We start from the raw sequence: 19,190 nt of genomic DNA, 5'->3' as shown, positions 1-19,190 counted from the left end.
AAACTACAGGATATGACGTTCGAGACTAACGTTTCTGTAGGTTGGCATGGATTTGTAGATATAAACACAACATCCATGTTTTTTTTCTTCTTTTCGGGATCCTTTACGTGTCTTTTATGATCTGAATATAACTAATCCGATTTTTATCTTACATCTTAAATGGCTTTTAAAAGTCCCCCTGAACCAAGGGGGCCCGCAGAACAACAGAGACAGCCGACGTGAACCAGTGTTGCTAACAACTGTTAGCATCGCGTCGTCTCGTGGAAATGGTCGCTAGCGTATCCGACGAAAATGAAGAGAAGAGTGGCGACGGTGAGACTGAGTCCGAACGAGGAGGCTCAGTTGATACGGGAGGAAAAAGAGAGGAGGAGGAAACTGCGGATACAACAGGTTGGTTTTGGCGTTTATGTCGCTTGATAATGTCGCAGGTTTCAGTGGCGATCCCGGCTTTGTTTCACCAAGATTACCATGTTTGCACACTCACCAAATATCTTTACATTTAGGATGATCGTGGTTTTGGTTAAATCTGTGGTATATTCGGCTGTTTTCCCGACATACGTGGCGTTTCGAAGCACTAGTTTGCTAAAATAAAGCCAACAATGGTTGTGAAGTCATTGCAAACTTGTTTTGCTGGTCTTAAGTTAAGTTTATTCCTGCTTGCTGTGTGTGTGTGTGTGTGTGGGGGGGGGGGGTGTTCTCATGTGCACAGTTTGCAATGTTTATTAAATGGCTGGCTCATGACCGACCCTCAGGTGCGTGAGCAGCACCGATACATCGCACTGCAGATCCGGCAAAATGTTGAGCAGAGGCGGCAGCGTGAGATGGAGCAGCTGCAGGAGGAGCTGAGGGCGGAATGGGAGCGACAGCGGGATGAGAAACTCCAGACACTGCAGAGACTGTATGAGCAGAGCCTCCAGCTCCTAGGAGAGGGACACAGAAGTGCAAAAGAAAATGTAAGATTCTGGTTTAACACACTTGTTCCTCGTTAACTGGCCGTTTTGTCACAGGGTGAAGACCAAGAAAGTAGATTATGAAACTGTCACAACTTTTATTTATTTATTTATTTATTAGAAATTTTAAGAAACTTAGTTGTCGTTAAAAAAAAGGTTATTTGTGTTCAATTGAATGCTTTTCCACAAGGAACCTGACTTGGCGGCCATCGCTCAGAAGGAGGCGGAGAATCACGCCAAAGCCGAAAAACGCTTTAGAGAAGCCCTCAAGGAGCTAAAATCACAGAAGATGAAAGACCTGGAGAGGCAACGCCAGTGAGCAGCATTTTCAACGTTTGCTTGAAAAACATTTATACATTTGAAGGAAACAGTCATTCTTGTGTGTGTTCCTTTTTCCCCCCTCCTGTAGATCCATCAATGCCAGGAACAAGGCACTGCAGGCGGAAAGGGAAAGGTCTGCCAAAGTGGCTGGCCTCCCTCTGCCTCCCCCGAACCCCGTCCAGGTGACTGACTTGGTCTTCACGGCTTGTTTGAACTCATAAAATTGATCGAATCCGTCTGAACGCTTTTAACAAGCCACCTGAATGTGAAAGGTCATGTAAATATCTGTCACTCAAACTTTCCTGGTTACAAACCTTCTTTTCTTTTACAATCAGAACATTGATGCCAAGAGACCACATGTAGTTAAAAAATGGGACGTTAACGCCTTCGCTGCCACTCATTACCACATGCCTGAGACAGCAGTGGACAGAGAGGTGGACACGACACAGGTTTGTCCTCCAGGCACCGATAGCACACGATCCCAAGGTTTTTGTGTCCTCACTATCAGAGATATTTAATATGTTCATGTCTGGACAGCCGAATGCTCGTGAGGGAGCTGAGCTGGAGACGAGGAGGCTACAGGACTTCCAGAGGGAGGAGGAGCAGAAGAGGCAGGAGCAGCTTGAGAAGGCTCGTCTCAGAGGGAAATGTGCGCTCAGGAGGGAGCAGCTCGTGCTGGTACGAACGAACCCACATTCTGATGTTGACGTGTATCTAGAAGAGGATTTGCTCTGATGCTGCTTGCCGTGACACATCGATGAGAGCCAGCAGGACAACACATTCATCAGAGGAGGAGGACTGACCTTTAGTATGACAGAAATGATAAATCCGGAATGCCTCTTAGATCAGAGCCTAAGTTTACTCAAGAGTTACCAAAGTCGGAGTTCTTGACCCGTGATTCTAGATGTACAATGACCCGAATGAAGCGTTTTAAAAAAGTGGCTACTCGGAAGGTTTTTCTCTCTATTTGACGCATTTTCAGATAGATACAGAATCCCAGTCAGATTCTGATACTCAGATAAAAATATTTCCTTCAAATACGTTAAAGGGTTTTGCATCAGGATGCTTTGTTTGCAGATTTCCTTTAAAAAGAGACAAATATTTGCCCAGTAACACGTAAATGTGCTGTTCAGGCAGCAAGCCTTCATGGCTACTTTAAGTGTCTGGTCTGTGTTCGTCTGTCTCCGTAGGATCGCGAGCGCTTCCTTGTGGAGCTGGAGCACATGCAGCAGACAGACCTGCTGAGACGGAGACAGCAGGTGTCACAGATGCCACCTCAGATCTTCCAGCCTCTGTACAAGAGACAGGAGATGAGGGATGACTTCCAGAGGGAGCTGGAGTTTGCTTTTGAGGACATGTACACTGGAGAGCGGAGTAAGGACTGTTGGTGACTGGTTTAGCATTTAATTACTTAACTGTTTTATCAGGGGGGAAAAATAACAACACATTTCTGTAGATTTTAGTGTTTGGCACCTTCCCCACACTGGTTATCTCACTTTTTATAACTTCTCTGTCTGGCCCCAGGGGTTAAAGGTGACCTGGTAGTCCAGTTGGTACCGGAGCCTCTGCCTGCTCCGTCCACAAGCAGCCAGGACCAAGAGCTGGACGTCACGCTGGATGAAACGGCAACATCAGGGACAGAAACTGCACAAGATATAGAACAAGAAGCAGAGAGTGAGCAGCAAACACTGAGTGACGGTAAAGAGAGGCTTGATGTCACTCTTGCTCAGTGGCTGTATCGATCATTCACCGTTGTCTTTGTGACGTTTTCTTGCAGCTCCTCTTTACCAAACTAAAACTGCATTTTTCTTTTTTTTTCATGACTCACAGTGGAGCCCGCTAGACCTGCTCCCAGACGGGCCCTAAAGAAACTCCTGGATCGTATCAGGAACCAGAGGAACCAGTGGACTTCTGCTACCTGTGTCCCTGCATCTGATTCAGTGAGCATCGTCCCTGATCAGATCCCAGAGCGGGACACCACCATCGACACCGGCTCTCTGGCCAGCGAGGAGAGAGACAAACCGCCCTCCATCAAGCATCCCAAACCTGCCGACTCACCATTGGGTGATTGATTTAATTTCATTAAAAAAAAAAGTCTTTGAAGGAAAAACAAAACAACTGTGCACTTAAAAAAAAATTGCAGTCTCATGTCTACTGAGTTGTGGACTAAGTCCTTTTCTTTCTCCACCAGCAGTGAAGCCAGCACAGCAGCCAGCTGAAGCAGATTCTCCCCTTCCTGATGAACTTGCCAACAAAATAAAAGAATTTGAAGAAGCAAAAAAGAAAAGAGTATGTATTGATTGTCAGCGGTGATGCACCAGTTGTAGTGGGAGGAGTTTGCGCTGCCAGTTACCAGATCACTGGAAAACTGAGCTGGCCACAACAAATCAGAACATGCGTAGATTGTAAGGACGACCTAAGATTCTGTTTGATTTTGAATCGGCTGTCTTGATTTAAAAAGTCCAACTGCTATAGTTTTTTTGTCTCTTCTGGTTCCCCCCCTGCTTGTTCAGTTCTTGCTCCTCTTACAGCAACAGAAAGGTCACTGCTCAGGTCAGTGGTGTTGACGGCGGTCAACTGGGATCGTTGCAGTGCCGTTCTTTGTTGTGGCCACAATAATCATGGAATGAAAGGGTTGTAACAGCACACCTCTGCCTGTAACCCAGTGGTGGGTTGTTGTCTTTTTTTTGTTGTTTTTTTTTAGAAAAAACACCTGATTCATTCGAGCTGATTGAACCAGGGGTTTTTCATCACTCAATCAGTGCAGCTCCCATCTAAAGGGCTAAAGTGGTCCTTCTTTCACAGAGGAGGCTTCACCTTCTACACTTGGGTGTACCATGAATATTTTATCCTTGTTGGTGCAACTGAACAGACCCTGGCTTGATTCCCTGTTTTTGTTCTTGTTTTATGTCGTCGGTTACATTATCAAAAGCAAAGCAATGTTAAAGATCATGGCGACCAGAGGATGTTTGTTCCACATTCAGCTCCACCTTGAGCTACCTAGGAGTTCCTGCAGCAACAGCTGCTCCTCTGGAGACTGCATTCCAGACTCTGCACGCTCCATGTGGCGTCAACATGTCGTGGCTTTTTTGCTTTCAGTTAGAATTCAGTCTTCAATTGATTGACCTTAAAAGCTAGAGATACCTCCAAGATTTCTTTCCCTTTGCTTCACCTTAGGCAACCACTTCAACTGAAAACGGCTCGATGAAAAGGCCAGTTGGAAATGTGTAAAGTTTCGCTGCTCACATGCTAAACACCTTTTTTCAAGGAAGTGGAGCTCGAGAGGGAGAAGCAGCAGCAGCTGACGTTGCTCCAGGAGCTGGAGGAGCAGAAGGCCACTTTGGAGCAGATGCTGCTGGAAGCCCAGCAGGAGAGGGAACACCTGAAGGCTGAAGTGGCCCAAGAAGTTTCTGTAAACCAACCTGAGGTACCTGTCCACGATGACGTCACTCACAACACAGAGGTAGGCCACTGGCCACCATCTTAAAGCTCTAATTTTGAGTTGTTTTCTCAAGTCAAAATCTTTTTGGTTGGGGTGGGTTCTGACTTCCAAATAGAAACCTCCTGAGGAGTAATTTTAAAATACCTGTGTTTGCAACACTGCTGCTATTCAGCGTCGGATGTTACCTTTTCAAACAGGTGGTTCCTCCTGCCAGTGGAGACGACCACACCAGGAGGATCCAAGAATACCAACAGCAGCTGCTGGAACGAAACAGGTGTGATCAGCATGAAGGTTGAAAACGGGGTCAGAAACTGTGTAGGACGGCTGCAGCAGAGGCCTGTTGCTCCACTCAGTCCCTGCATTATCGCTGGCTTGTTTGTGCTGAAGTTGAGTGGCCCTTCAGACACTGTTGAGTTCATGGAGGTGAAGTGGATGCAGACAGAAACTGAATATTAGGGTCATATTTCAATGTCAGAGTTGATCGTTTTTTTTTCATTTGCAGCTCACTGCTCTAATCTGATGTCCTCAGGTTTTGGAAGAATCATGTCAGACTGTTTTTTTGTTGTTGTTTTTTAGCTCTGGAACCAGTGAAAATGATGAATTACTCAATGCACTGCTGTCTGTGCAGTTGGTCTTGATATATTTTCCTCACATAACTGTTTCATACATACGGTTTCTTTTACCTTCACTACATCCATCAAAAGTGTTCTTGTATTGAACAAAATATAGTTTTTTTGTCAAATTCTGTAACCCTTGGCCCTTTTTTTAACTTATAGGATTCACCAAAGGTCAGTTGAAGTGGCTCGGCAGCGCCTTGAGGAGTACCAGCGAGCTCTACAGATTCGTCAGAACATGATCGCCGCATCAGTGCCTTCTGCTGTTTTGCCTCCACCTCACAATCCATGTGTACATCCACCTGCTGCTCTGCAACAGCCATCAACTTCTGCTGCACCTCAAGTGGCTCGGCAGCACCTGGAGGAATACAAGCAAGCTCTCAAATTTCAGCAGAATGGGATTCTCGGATCATTGCCACCTGCTGCCGTGCCTCCAGTCCCCAGCCACCCACCTCTTCATGGTTCTCAGGGTGAACACAGTCCGACTCTTCTCCAACATCATAGCACTTACGCATATTGTCCAAGTCATCTGCAGCGACATACAACTTCTGAAGAACTTGAAGCTGCTTGGCAGCACCTGGAGGGATACCAGCGAGCTCTGCAAATTCACCAGAACATGACCCCAACATCATTGCAGTCCTCTGCTTTGCCGCCAGGCCTCAATCACCAGCCTCTACCCAGACCACCGTGTTCAAATATCCCAACAACCTCTGTAGCACCCCAAGTGACTCAGCACTTGGAGGACTACCCAGCTGACCAGCACATGACCCCCACATCATTGCTGTCCACTGTACATCCACCAACTCAGCAACCATTCACAACTGCAGCGACTGCTAAACCTCATTCTCCAGCACAGGTTCCTACCAGAGGGTCAGATGTTTCAGTGTCACCTCCCCACCTTCTTGGCTCCAGTTTCAGCCTTTGTTCCAGCTCAGTACTGAATGCAATGGAATCTGTTCCAAATAGTCCCAAGAGCCAGATCCACGATGTAACTGCTCAGCTGACAGCCGGCATCATGGAGAGGGTCACAGACCACCTTCCAGAGCAGTTGAGACCTTCCTCGCTCTCCCCTGAGTCTGTCCCCTCCAAACTGTTCACAGTGCTCCAGTCAACCACCAGCATCCCACTCCAGCCAGCACCTGAACCCATCCCAAGTATCAGCCGGAGCATCACAGATGGCGTCGCCCCAGACCCGGCGACAGCTAATGGTTACTCCGTGACTGCATCACTGAGAGAGGACAACATGGACAGGCAGAGTTATGAGGAGCAGCAAAAAAGACGGGAGCTGGAGATGGAGCAGATGAGGCAGCAGAAAGAGACATTACAGGCTCTAATTCATACAGATGCACAGGTTAGTCGTGGCGGGATTTCTTACAGTTCAGCTGAACTTCCATGTTCCACAAGAATAAATCCTGCTCCGTCCGTTCGTTAGAACGTTGCAAAAGAATTACAACGCTTTGTATTTTCCCACAGCCGGTTCCCGAGGTCACCACTGAAGTAGTGACTTCGGAGGACATCCGTCAGACCCGCCTCAACCTACTTGCGACCCTGCTTAAAGCTATAGAGGAGTCTCATGGAGGAAGTTTATCACATCTTCAAGACCCCCAGGGGGAGGATGTCCCCCCTCCACAGCCAGGTACTGACATGTTAATGCTGCAGACAGCTGCCTCCCAGCGCTCTGCTCAGTATTGGCGCTGGATGGATTTACATATTTCCAGCTATGTACACATGAAATGTCTCTGTAAAGTAACAATACGGCATTGAAATTACTGAGTGAAGTGCGATGCCCCTGGTCCCCCCCCTTCAGGACTCCTTCCCCCTCGAGCGGCAAAGCCTCCGGTGAGCCGTGTCAGACTAGGAGCCAGGGAGATGATGACAGAACAACATGAGCTCAGTGCTATTCAAGAGGTGGAGACACCAGTCAACATCAGCCAAGTCACAGGTCGGCTCAGAAACACATGAACAGGCAGGAGCTGAGACCAGGAGGGCCGCTCGAATGACTGCATTGTCAACATTTCTCTTCCCAGGCCTGGAGGATGTTGTCAAGGTGCCGATGGGTGCTTTAGACTGGCATATGCAGCACGATTCCAACACGTCTCTGGCCTCTGACTGGTCTTCGCAGACCCCCTCAGAGTCCAGCAGTGGGCGGCACACTGCCGAAAGACGACCCGGCTCGAGAGGATCCAGCCAGCTTGTCTGGAGAGAGAAGCTTCTGATGCGGGCAGGAACATCCCCAGAATCCTCAGAGCGTGGTACCAAGAAGATGAGAGGTGCAATCATGGTATCTGATAAAGATGAGAGGGGAAGGCTCAAACTATCTTTTTCTGCTCGGTGAACCTGGTTTTCCAGATTCAGTCCGGAGAATCGCCTCATCGCTCTCGTCTGACTCTGGAAGAGGAGCCGACTACTCTGGTCCTGCAATGACAACGTTCAGATCCCCCACAGAAGTCGCTGGACCCTCTGAGGACGGACAGAACCTGGTACGGGCCCTTTCTCCTGATAACCGTCTGTTTAGGAAAACCTTTCATTCATACTTGCGATAATGACCTTATAATTGGGGATGGTGTTCTCCTTAAGCTGAGCACGCAGCATCGTCCGACACTGAGCAGTGGAACCGTTACTCCTACATTTAGAAGCTGATCATTTGAACTTTTAAGTTTTTATCCTCTGAGGTTCACATTTTGTGGATCAATGATGAAAACTAGCCAAATCTGAGCCCTGGGGCAGTATCTGCCTTTGGCCCATGATTATGCTTGAGAAGCCTGTTTGTGTGTGTGTGTGTGTGTGTGTGTGTCTGCATGAATTGTGTGAAAGTGATTGTAAGAGTGCAAGTCTGAGTCTCTTTGTGTGTGAATGTTAGTTTCTTAACGCTGAGTGATGATGTAAATTTATTTTACCTGAAGTGTATTTTTAATAAAATGCATTTCATGATGGTGTCTACACTTGAACTGAGCTCAGTGTGTGTGTGTGTGGGTGTGTGTGTGTGCGTGCGTGCGCGCATTTTATAAACTACCTACAAATTTAAGCTCAAAAGTTACCTAGAGGTGATGTGTGGGATTTGACCTGCAGAATGGTTTGGATCAGTTATTAGCTCTGTTTTTGTGTCAGTCTTCACCCAGGCCTGCTGATTCAGACTCCCTCTCCTCCACCACCATCTCCACTGGCAGCTACGTCACCACTGACCCGGAACAAAACTTAAACGCAGGTGAGTAACTTCTGTTTTTATGTAGACTTGGATCCTCTACACAGGAAATGACCATCTGATGGCCTCGTCAGCCTCGGGGCCAGCATCCAGCACAGAGGCCTGCGTTTCATTCATTGTTTAGAAAGGGAGTGCCACATTCTTGTGCTGTGCCACAAACATCGGCAGTATGAAACGTCTGCGTGTGTATCCTCAGCTTAGGGCTTGGCCTTTTTTTTCCTTTCTGCTTGCTTAGAGTTGGAGAAAGGTCAACTCTATGTATTTCTCAATGTTTTACCCATCCAGTAACAGCGGAGGAGGGACAAAGGACAACCGTCGAATCTTACGTGTACGAGTGCTGACTGCTCGTCATTTTCCTTGCTCACAAATATCATGAAGTCAGAGACTAGCTGGTCTGTCTTCATTCCCCGTGTGCTTCAGCGTTTACTTCATCCAGAGCAAAGACCACAGGAAGTACTTTTCTCTGTGCTGATATTTATACTTCTACAGGTATTGTGTATCCTAGCAACCAGCCTCTCAGCTGAACAAACGCTGCACTCGAGGCTGAGCACCTTGCGTTTCACCTTGGGCACAGGCCCTTACAGTCGGCCGACTCTTCATCAGTCGAGTCATTAATGCAGGACTTGTCACAATAAGTTCCCATTCAACAGACAGAACCTGGTTACGTTTGTCCATCTTAAAGATGAGAAGCTGTGTGCAGGCGGGGGAATGCACAGGTTCAGCTGGTTTCCATCCCACATCTTCTCTCTCTCTGTTCTTCCACTTCACCAGATAAATCCCCAGAGGAAGAGGAGGAGGGAGAAGCGGCTGTTCTTCTAGATGTCTCCTCTCCTTTTGGTCAGAGCTCCTGTATGAAGGAGGACTTTGCTGCGGACCAACCCGTCTTGGCTGTGGACTCGTTTTTTAATGACAGCAGCATCCAGCGCATCATTGACCGATACACAAGGGAACTAGACATCTCTCTCAGCAGTGCTGGGAAAACCACAGGTGTCGTACATTTAATATTCCGGTCCTGGTTAGACATACAGCCAACTATTCTTAGTTTTTGTTGAACAACATCTGAAGGCACACATGTTGGTAGCCAGAGGAAGGACTGTGTGGTTAATATGGTGTCTAATGCACAGACAATGAAGGCTCGTTTGTGGAGGGCCGTCGCTCCTCAGTTTGCCAGCAGTCTGTGGTTGGCGTCTCTCAGGGGGGAGGGGATGATGAAAGCTCTCGAGGTTATCAGTCCCTCCCCTCCACCGCAGCCGGCGCTGAGAGGAGTGGAGAGGTCAGTGATCCATCATATCCTTTTATTTTCTCTTTTACAATTTGAATTGGTTACAATTATAAACACTGGAGTTTAGTTCAAATTTTAAACTTGTTAGGTAAAAGAAGTTTATGTGTAAAGCATCCTTCAGTGTGTTTGTGACGTGCTAGCAGCTAAGTCCGACCATGGCTCATGCCTCCAACAGAAATGGGACGCAGCTGTCAGTCCAATCCCGAAGCACCTCTCAGTCTCTCACGAAGCGTCTCTGACCGACGACCTGGGGCGAGACTCTTTCAGGCCTCTGATTGGCCAGGTAGCAGATCAGTCAGCCTGCCTTGCTGCTGAGCCTGAGTCTGCCATGGATCAGCTGGTTGGTCAACCGTCTGCTCACTCCTCCATGATTGGCCCGCTGCCTGTTCCGCCGGTTTCAACGAGTGCAGGTCAAGATGGATGGGAATCCATTCTGAGTCGTATGATTGGCCGACTCTCCCATCAGTCAAGTTCTCATTGGCTGAGTAGCGGGCAGGACTCGAATGTTCATCAGCTGACTCCTCAGATGGAGATGGAGCCATCTGTCACATGGTTGGACGTGGGTCCAGAGGAGAGCTTGATGAGGCCGCTGGTCGGGGAGCTGGATGAGTCTTCAGACCAGCAAAGTGGTAGTTCAGGTGAGAGAGCTGCTATCATCCAACGCAAACGACCGACGTCTGATTCCACCCTGAATTATGTGGCGATGACACTTTTTGCAGTGTTCTGTTGTAAGGAAATGATTTGAAATAAGTTGAGTAGGACAACAACAAGCGTTTAGAACTCTGCTCCGTGGCGAAGCATGATGTCATAGCTGCTTGGAAATGAACAAGTGAATCACTTCCTGCACCAGCAGTTTATATATGGGACATAATCCTTTCTGTCACGATCCTCGGCAGCGAGTCATTCATTTTAACGTTTAGTGATCAGGGACGATGCACATTAATGAAACTTTGTTTTTTCTCTTAAAAAATGTAAACACGCCAGAATTAAGCAAAAGGCTATTTTACATCTGCTGGGTGTGAAGCTTGCATCAACTTGTCTCCTGTCTGCAGGTGGAAGAACCTGTGTGGATCCTGGTGGCTCAGCTGAGGCCAGCGCGTCTTCACACTCATCACACAGTGATGCTGATCCAGATATGGATCCACGTCTGCAGAGCCAGGCCAGTCCAGTGGAACGGGGTCCAGAGAGGACTGAAGGTCCGAACATAGATCCTAGAAGAACCGCTCAGTCTCTGGGCTTCGTTCATTCATACTGAGGACAGTCTCCCAGGTTTTGAGGCTGAAAGTGGTTGGAAATTAACAGAATCCCCACATTCAGTCGGCGGGGGTCTTTGACTTCTTGTCACAAGACGGTTTAGACCAAGAGTAGCAAGTGATGTTTAACGTGCTGTTTATAGGAGTATCAGCTTCTAGAAAAAGCCAAAATGGTGCCCCATCCTCCTGTCTTGCAGGGTTTCCTGGCTCAGACTCATTTCACCCGCTCCTGGCTGAAGTAACCCACAACGAAACAGCAGACCCTTCGATGACTTTTCACCAGCCTGAACACAACACACCGTCTTCTCCTGAACAGCTGTCAATCGGGGAGCACAGCGAGTTTGAGCGGTCACCTGAGCACTTTAGAGAAGACAACACCCCCGCGCCTCCCGCTGCCTTAAATCAGTCCATCTCCCAGCTCATCACATCGCCGTGCCCCCACCATGAATCTGACCTCATGGCATCTGCACAGGGTGTGGAGGTGACGCCTTTAGCTCTGTCAAAGTTAACTGTGTGTGATGCAGCACCTGCATTCAGCGTGCCACAGCCTGAGGGAGGAGCTCCGGACAGGAAGTGTACCTGTGAACGCCAAGAAGAATCAGTCCCATGCTGCGACGTCCTAGCAAGACAGCTTGAGTCTGCTCAGGGTTCCAGCTTATGGGGCGCTGCTCCTTTCTTAGATAAGATACTGGTAAAAGTGGCTTCTTTTATTACCACTTAATTAAATTTTCCTCAATTGTTTTGTGTTCTATTGTCAGAGTTGTGTGCTCATCATCTTCCCCTGTCAACCAGGAAGCTGCCAGTGAGAAGGGAATCCTGGAGCAGTCAGAAATAACACTTGTGAGCACGACAGACACCACACTGCAGGATAAAGACGATAACTCGTCTGAGGGGGAGGGAATTTGGCAAGATGAGCATCCAGAGGGACGGAGTGGTCAAGAGTTGGAGGTAATTATGACATGTCGGTCATTCAGAGGAGGTGTGGATGTTATATGATGCAAAGTGAGAGCGTCTCTGACGTGACCACATCTTTCTTCAAGGAGACGGACGCCACGTTAATGGAAGAGACTCCAGAGGCTTCACTCGAGGACAAGACCTCAACACACCCAGGTGAAATCTCCTAACACCTGTTTTTAAAAAAATGAAATGTTCCCTTCAACATGTTGGAGTGGCGTTTCTGCTTGGCCTCTCCCAACAACTGCTTCTTATCCACAAAGATGTGATCAAGAACACCAACAGCATCTTAGAGCCATCAAAAATATTTCCACTTGTCTTTCTCTCCTGCTTGCAGTGACGCTCCTGGAGTTCCAGTGGGGTCCGGGCGGAGGCCCGCAGGACAGCTGTCAGAAGAAGCTTCAGGCTCTGGTCCAGAGGTCATCCCGCCGGGTGCAGGAGATCAAGGCCAAAGGGGCTCTCGCAAAGACCCAACCTGACGTTGCTGCTCCAGTCAAAACCAGAGAGCAGTTTCACACTGAGGAACCTCCTCCTGCCCCCTGGAAGGCCAAGACAAAGTCAGAACTTCAACAGAAGACTAAGACCAAGTCTAAGGGAGGAATGTCGGGGCAGGCCGTCGTCACCAAACAGAAGAACCCCCTCCTTCCTCCCTCAGGTACCTGAAGTTTATATCACAATGTGAGATTTGTCTCGCGTCCTGTTAGCCGAGAGGTTGGAGCCCCTTGTTTTTTATATGAACTTTTGGCTGTCCAGCGTCTCAGTCTGGGAGTTCCGCAATCTGATTGGGATGCATTTTGACTTTGTTCATCTTGAGCTTCGTCAAGTTTCAAAATAAAAGTCTGAGACCAATCAACTCAGTTGCGACGTTTGTTTCCAGCAGGAAGTGTTTCCGGGCTCATGGTGGCTGAAGTGAAAATCTCCGGTTCTGAGCAAAGGAAAGAGGAAGTCTCTGAGATGCACAAGCGAACTCAGAGGTACTGCTGCAACGACGACATCAGACGGAGATCTGATAGTTTCTCATTGGACCCTCTTGGTCTTATTTTTATGTAACGATTGCAATCACACAGCAGTGTGTTGACTTGTTCGTGCAGACTCTACGAGCAGCTGGAGGAGGTGAAGCGCCAGAGATCCATCAGGAGCAGACAGGAAGCTTGTGCCAAAAACCGCCAGAAAGCCAAGGAGTTCCACATGGTGAGGAGAACTTGAAAGTATTCTTGGGAGTGAGCTGCATAACCAAGTGCGTGAATAACTGTGTAATTAAGTGTTTTTCCTCACAGAAAACCCTCCAGAAGCTTCGTGCCAAGCAGACGCGACAGTGATCGACTCTGAATGTATTTTCACTTTTGTACTTTGGAGTTTAATTTAAGGTTTTATCAATAAAGCTTTTAAGTTATTTTAACTACTCCTTTGCACCAGTGGCTTCACAATTATGTCGATGTTGCCATTTAGATTTAAAATTGCAACAAACAGAGACGATGACTTTAATGGACGAGACATTACGTCACTGACAGATTGTAAAATTGTCTATTTTACAGCAGTGAGCAGAAAAATAAATCAACACATTAAGGAGCATAAATGAGGCCATTTTGGGTTTGGCACCAGTAGAAAGTGAACATTCTCACTGTCCCGACATCTGTTAGTCATCCATTTACGACGGCACCAGTTAATCACAGCACGATTCCTTCGTCTCCATGGTTGGTTTAGTATCTTATTATCACATTGGCGTTCCACCCCCAACATCTTTGGAAACAGAAGTCCACGTCGGAGGTTTTAGAGTTTGGAGAAAGTGATTTCCTTGGCGCTTTTCTTCTCCATGGAGGCCTGCGCTGATTTCATCACGTCCTGAGTCTGGAGCATGCTCATGTTCCAGGTGGCCTGGAGGAGGGTGGAGAAGGAGGTGGTGAGGCGCGTAGCCACCGAAGCAACGCAACACTCAACAGTGCGCCATTTCCAAGACGGTTGTTACCATGTAGTCCAGCCCCTCAGCCACGCTGTGGTCTCTGGAATACAGGAGGTTGACTTTGGTTCCCTGCACAGCCACAGGGCTGCGAGCGGCGATTTCCGTGGCCATCTCCAGCGCACCGGCCATCATGGCGTCCTTATCTACAAATACCCGGCTAGAGGGAACAGGTTGAGGATTGGAAGGTGAGATTAAAGTGACTGATGCACAGGTTGAAAGAACAAAGTGGTATGGAAGAGGCGTGTCTCATTTGTCCCGTAACAACTGGTGTTCATTTGAAGTCACCGGGTCTCAACATGGAAGATGTTTTTTGTTTTGTTTTCACAAAGATGGAACAAATCAACCAGTCTGGATAAAATGATCAGAATTAAATAGACTGAATTACAGCTGAGAACATGCAGGTCCAACGGCATCCACCTGGGGGTGCTGCAGCAACCTCAGCAACTCCATTTTGGCACTGACAATCATCAGGAATACGCCATTCTCACCTAACCAGTCCGCTACTCTTGGCCTCATCTGCGTGCATCTTTCTTGCTGTCAGGGCCAGTTCGTTCACAAGGCTGGAGAAAACAGGAGCGTTGATCACATGACGGCATGGACTCATGACGTTCCATGCTATTGATTTAAAATGGCCAGTTTACCTGCGGCTGCCGATGACTTTAGGAAGTCTCTGAAGGGTTCCAACGTCCGCTGCCAGTCCGATATCAACTTCCTGTAAAGCCAGCCAGAAGAACAAGCTGACATCAGACAGGAGGATACATACGCATATACACACATACGCATATACACATATACATACATACGCACATACACATATACATACATACGCATATACACATATACATACATATGCATATATATATACACACGCATATATACACATATATATACACACGCATATACATACACATACATACATACGCATATATATACACACGCATATACATACACATACGCATATACATACACATACGCATATATATACACATACGCATATACATACACATACGCATATACATACACATACGCATATACATACACATACGCATATACATACACATACGCATATACACACATACGCATATACACACATACGCATATACACATATACGCACATATACATACATACGCATATACATATACACATATACATACATATGCATATACACATATATACATACGCATATATATATACACACGCATATATACACATATATATACACACGCATATACATACACATACATACATACGCATATATATACACACGCATATACATACACATACGCATATACATACACATACGCATATACATACACATACGCATATATACATACATACGCATATATACACACATACGCATATATACACACATACGCATATATACACATACGCATATATACACACACATACGCATATATACACACACGCATATATACACACATACGCATATATACATACACACGCATATATACACATACGCATATACATACATACGCATATACATACACATACGCATATACATACACATACGCATATACATACATATACGCATATACATACATATACGCATATACATACACACGCATATACATACACACGCATATACATACACACGCATATACATACACATACGCATATATATATACACACGCATATACATACACACGCATATACATACACATACGCATATACATACACATACGCATATATATACACACGCATATACATACACACGCATATACATACACATACGCATATATACATACACATATATACATACATACGCATATATACACACATATATACACATATATGTGTGTGTAATATACATATATATACACGCATATATACACACATGCGCATATATACACACATATGCGCATATATACACACATATGCGCATATATACACACATATGCGCATATATACACACATATGCGCATATATACAAATACATATACATACATACATACATACATATACACATACATACATACACATACATACATACACATACATACATATATAAATGCATACATACATATATACACATATACACATATATACATACACACATATACATACTTACATACACACATATATGCATACATATATACATACTAATACATATATATACACATATACATACATACATACACATACATATAAACACATACATACATATAAACACACACGTATACACACATATATACATACACACATACATACATATAAACACACACGTATACACACATATATACATACACACATACATACACACACATATATACATACACACATACATACACACACATATATACATACACACATACATACACACACATATATACATACACACATACATACACACACATATATACATACACACACATACACACACATATATACATACACACACATACACACATACATATATACATACACACACATATACATACATACACACATACATATATACATACACACACATATATACATTATATATATATACACATTATATATATATATATACACACACACACACATATATATACACATATATATATATACACACAACCATACACACACACATATATATACACACACACACACACATATATACACACACACACATATATATTTCTCACAACTTTATATGACTACGTTATGGAAAAATGTAATCTTTTGTACCATTGTAACACAATTTAGAATTTCTTGTGGAAATTAGATTTTTGTGTGTGTGTGTGTGTGTGTGTGATGTACATACCTTCACCTGGAACCAGGCGTCCTGGGAACACAAACGAATGTCACACGCTGTGATCAAGTCAACACCTGGAAACACAGAAAACAATGCTCACAATCAACAATGGCATCCAATACCAGATTTATACACTCGTCATCGCCTGACACCGGTGGTTCAGCCTCAATGGCGCTTAGACGCCGTTTCTGACAGCTTCACCGTGAGTCACCGTGGCGATCGTCTGATAAAGAAGCTGACGTCCTACCTCCTCCTACGCAGGCTCCGTGGACAGCCACCAGAACCGGCTTTGGACACTGGAGGATTAAAAAAAAAAAAAAAAACCTAATCAAAAATTTCACAAGAAAACCCACTGAACAGCTGCTGTTTTTATCCCATCATCAAGACATAAACGTTGCCAGAGAATGTTCCAAGAAGTGGAGTTTAGCGTGATAAATGTTCCAACCCTCTCTATGACTGAGAACGTCTCTTGGTACTTTGCGATTGTTTTTCTCAGATTCCAGGAGACTCGAGCGCTGTCGTCTCCTCGTGGCTGCAGGACGTCGCTGGCCATGTCCATCAGGTCGATACCTGGCGGAACAATGATGATAATAATAATAATAACACTAATAATAATAAACCTATGCAGAAAAACTGTGTCATGAATAAAACAGGCTAAAACCCACCAGCTGTGAAGACCTTCCCTGCCCCAGAGACAAGCACCACCCTGCAGTCTGGGTCGCCAGCAATCTCATTGAAGCAGTCTACCATCTCGCTGAGAGAGGACATTGTAAATCACCTTATTATCTGAAAGTTGAATTTCATTTTTTTATATATACATTTTTCTCTCAACAAGTCACAGAAACAGACACTGACAATCAAATTACTACAAGAATGTGAGTCTTTTTTTTCTGTATCTGCATCTTTTTGTGAGCTACAAACACAGATCTGGCGACCAAACATGCCTCCAGAAAGCTTTGTTCATGGCGTTGCGTTTCTCAGGACGGTGAAGCTCTACATGTGTGATGGACTCTGCTGGGCGGCTGATGGCCAGGGTGGTGTACGGAGGGGAGGGACCAGCAGAAGACGACATCGCCCTGACGACAGTCTGACTGAGGAGCCGCAACCCACGGGCTGAGAGGAAGAGAGAAGCCAGTAAAAACAACAGAACAAAATCAAAAAAATTAAGACTACATGTTTGGTCTTCAAGGAGAATTTTTTCCCTCAAAGTAGAAACCAGACCTTTTTTTCCTAGCAATAAAGATCTGCTCATGGACCTCCACACACTTGAAAATATTAAGATCTGTAATTCCAAGCAGAGTTTGCTGCTACCTTTGAAATTAATTGTAAATGAAAACAAGAATTTCTTGCACACGTTAGTTTTATTCTGGTAATTGTTTCATTGTCCAAACCTATTTTTGCTTATTCTTTTTTTTCTCCATATATATATCACTTTTTAATGACTTTTAAATCATATTTCAATGTTTCACTTGTACCTTTTTTGTGTTAAACCTTTTAAATGTCTTTTCTGTTGACGTGCACTATGAAAACACACTTGCCATTTGTAGCAATTTTTATTTTCTTTCTTATGAATTCCCTGAAATCTCCATAAAAACGGCACAGCTTCAATCTAATAATTCACCAGAGTAGGAACACATTCCATCTTCTCTCGATCATGAACAACCAACGCTCTGAAAGATATTTGGGCTGGAAAATTGAAAACTTTCTGTTGCTCTTCATTTTTAAAAACCCAGCTTTTTCATGACCCCAGATCAACCCTGTGGTTGTGTCTCAACTTTAACCAGTTTGAGACTGACTGAGGAAAAAACAAATCAAAACACAAGTTTTCAACTTCTGGAAATAAACACGCTGTTTAAAAGGTTATGTTTACTGCATACATGTGAAAATCTGTAGAGGAAAAACCCGGAAACTACCCGAGTTTAAGTGTTTAACAACCTAAGAAAACACGGACTTACATTTGGGGAGAGCTGACCTGACAGTGGCCGAGAACATAGCCCTCTGAGCGGTGCAGAGTCCACACTCGACTGCCGGTGATGAAACAGCTGCCAAACACGGACGTAACCGCCCTCACCTGCTCGCTGAAAAAAACAAAAGTAATTATCGAAAACTGTTTACGGGCGGTAAGGTCGTTCTTTTTCTTTAGTGGTTGCGGTGCGGGTTCGTCCTCTTTCTCCTCGTATTTTGTAATGACAGTTTACAACCTGCGGTCACGTTACCGCCACCTGCTGACTCGGAGGGGAACATCAACGTCAAACACATACCGAGCCGCGCTATTTCGGCCGGAATATTTTTCTTAATTTGTTTGTTTTTTTTCTTCACATTTTAGATTTTGCCGTCATGTAATTTGTGGGTTTTTTTCTCTCCTCACAAATAGTTACATTTTTTCCCGATGTTAACATACCTATGACTTAATGAGGACGGATAATAATGGAAAATTATCTCGCTTGACCAAC

General features: G+C 45.2%; 2 protein-coding genes and 1 long non-coding RNA gene across 8 annotated transcripts; 1 reads left to right on the top strand and 2 right to left on the bottom strand.

Annotated features, from left to right (window-relative positions):
* Positions 1-13,489, top strand: cep295 (centrosomal protein 295). 6 transcript variants are annotated; one of them, XM_086216732.1, is made up of 29 exons: positions 1-390; positions 753-953; positions 1,141-1,265; positions 1,360-1,453; positions 1,607-1,720; positions 1,809-1,949; positions 2,462-2,645; positions 2,796-2,945; positions 3,102-3,335; positions 3,463-3,560; positions 4,540-4,734; positions 4,911-4,987; positions 5,490-6,678; positions 6,801-6,963; positions 7,135-7,269; positions 7,355-7,579; positions 7,677-7,807; positions 8,436-8,532; positions 9,301-9,516; positions 9,654-9,802; positions 9,987-10,449; positions 10,864-11,007; positions 11,262-11,755; positions 11,857-12,012; positions 12,105-12,174; positions 12,356-12,673; positions 12,896-12,992; positions 13,110-13,209; positions 13,296-13,489. In XM_086216732.1, the coding sequence occupies exons 1-29, from the start codon at positions 292-294 to the stop codon at positions 13,335-13,337; spliced, it is 5,901 nt and encodes a 1,966-aa protein (XP_086072858.1). In that variant the 5' UTR covers positions 1-291; the 3' UTR covers positions 13,338-13,489. The 6 variants fall into 6 exon arrangements, 5 of the variants coding, with proteins under 5 accessions (XP_086072858.1, XP_086072857.1, XP_086072859.1 ...); XM_086216731.1 differs by having other exon boundaries at positions 2,796-2,969; positions 3,466-3,560; XM_086216733.1 differs by having other exon boundaries at positions 2,796-2,969; positions 4,540-4,698.
* On the bottom strand, positions 636-6,677 carry LOC147255073 (uncharacterized). Its single transcript, XR_015118217.1, has 3 exons — positions 4,899-6,677; positions 2,768-2,915; positions 636-920 (listed from the first exon to the last, which is right to left on the bottom strand). It is a non-coding gene; the product is annotated as an uncharacterized LOC147255073 (long non-coding RNA).
* On the bottom strand, positions 13,091-18,915 carry ech1 (enoyl CoA hydratase 1, peroxisomal). The gene is made up of 10 exons (XM_086216739.1): positions 18,693-18,915; positions 17,678-17,850; positions 17,403-17,487; positions 17,183-17,307; positions 16,985-17,033; positions 16,747-16,811; positions 14,620-14,690; positions 14,467-14,538; positions 13,985-14,135; positions 13,091-13,893 (listed from the first exon to the last, which is right to left on the bottom strand). The coding sequence occupies exons 1-10, from the start codon at positions 18,727-18,729 to the stop codon at positions 13,789-13,791; spliced, it is 933 nt and encodes a 310-aa protein (XP_086072865.1). The 5' UTR covers positions 18,730-18,915; the 3' UTR covers positions 13,091-13,788.
* Between the last annotated feature and the right edge of the window lie 275 nt (positions 18,916-19,190).

Source organism: Aulostomus chinensis, chromosome 10 (assembly GCF_037954235.1).
Source record: "Aulostomus chinensis isolate RoL2024-O1b breed Wild chromosome 10, RoL_Achi_v1.0, whole genome shotgun sequence".
In the NCBI taxonomy this organism is placed as follows: Eukaryota; Metazoa; Chordata; class Actinopteri; order Syngnathiformes; family Aulostomidae; genus Aulostomus; species Aulostomus chinensis.
This window is presented reverse-complemented; position numbering and strand designations above follow the sequence as displayed.

Bases quoted from the DNA above. Each gene is read 5' to 3' on its own strand.
- cep295 (XM_086216729.1), top strand. From the start codon at position 292: ATGAAGAGAAGAGTGGCGACGGTGAGACTGAGTCCGAACGAGGAGGCT. The intron at 7,808-8,435 runs GTACGGGCCCTT...TTTTTGTGTCAG, and splicing joins CTGAGGACGGACAGAACCTG to TCTTCACCCAGGCCTGCTGA. The intron at 11,008-11,261 runs GTCCGAACATAG...CCTGTCTTGCAG, and splicing joins GGGTCCAGAGAGGACTGAAG to GGTTTCCTGGCTCAGACTCA.
- ech1 (XM_086216739.1), bottom strand. From the start codon at position 18,729: ATGTTCTCGGCCACTGTCAGGTCAGCTCTCCCCAAAT. The intron at 17,308-17,402 runs GTGGGTTTTAGC...TTGTTCCGCCAG, and splicing joins AGGGAAGGTCTTCACAGCTG to GTATCGACCTGATGGACATG. The intron at 17,034-17,182 runs GTTGGAACATTT...TTAATCCTCCAG, and splicing joins CGTTCTCAGTCATAGAGAGG to TGTCCAAAGCCGGTTCTGGT.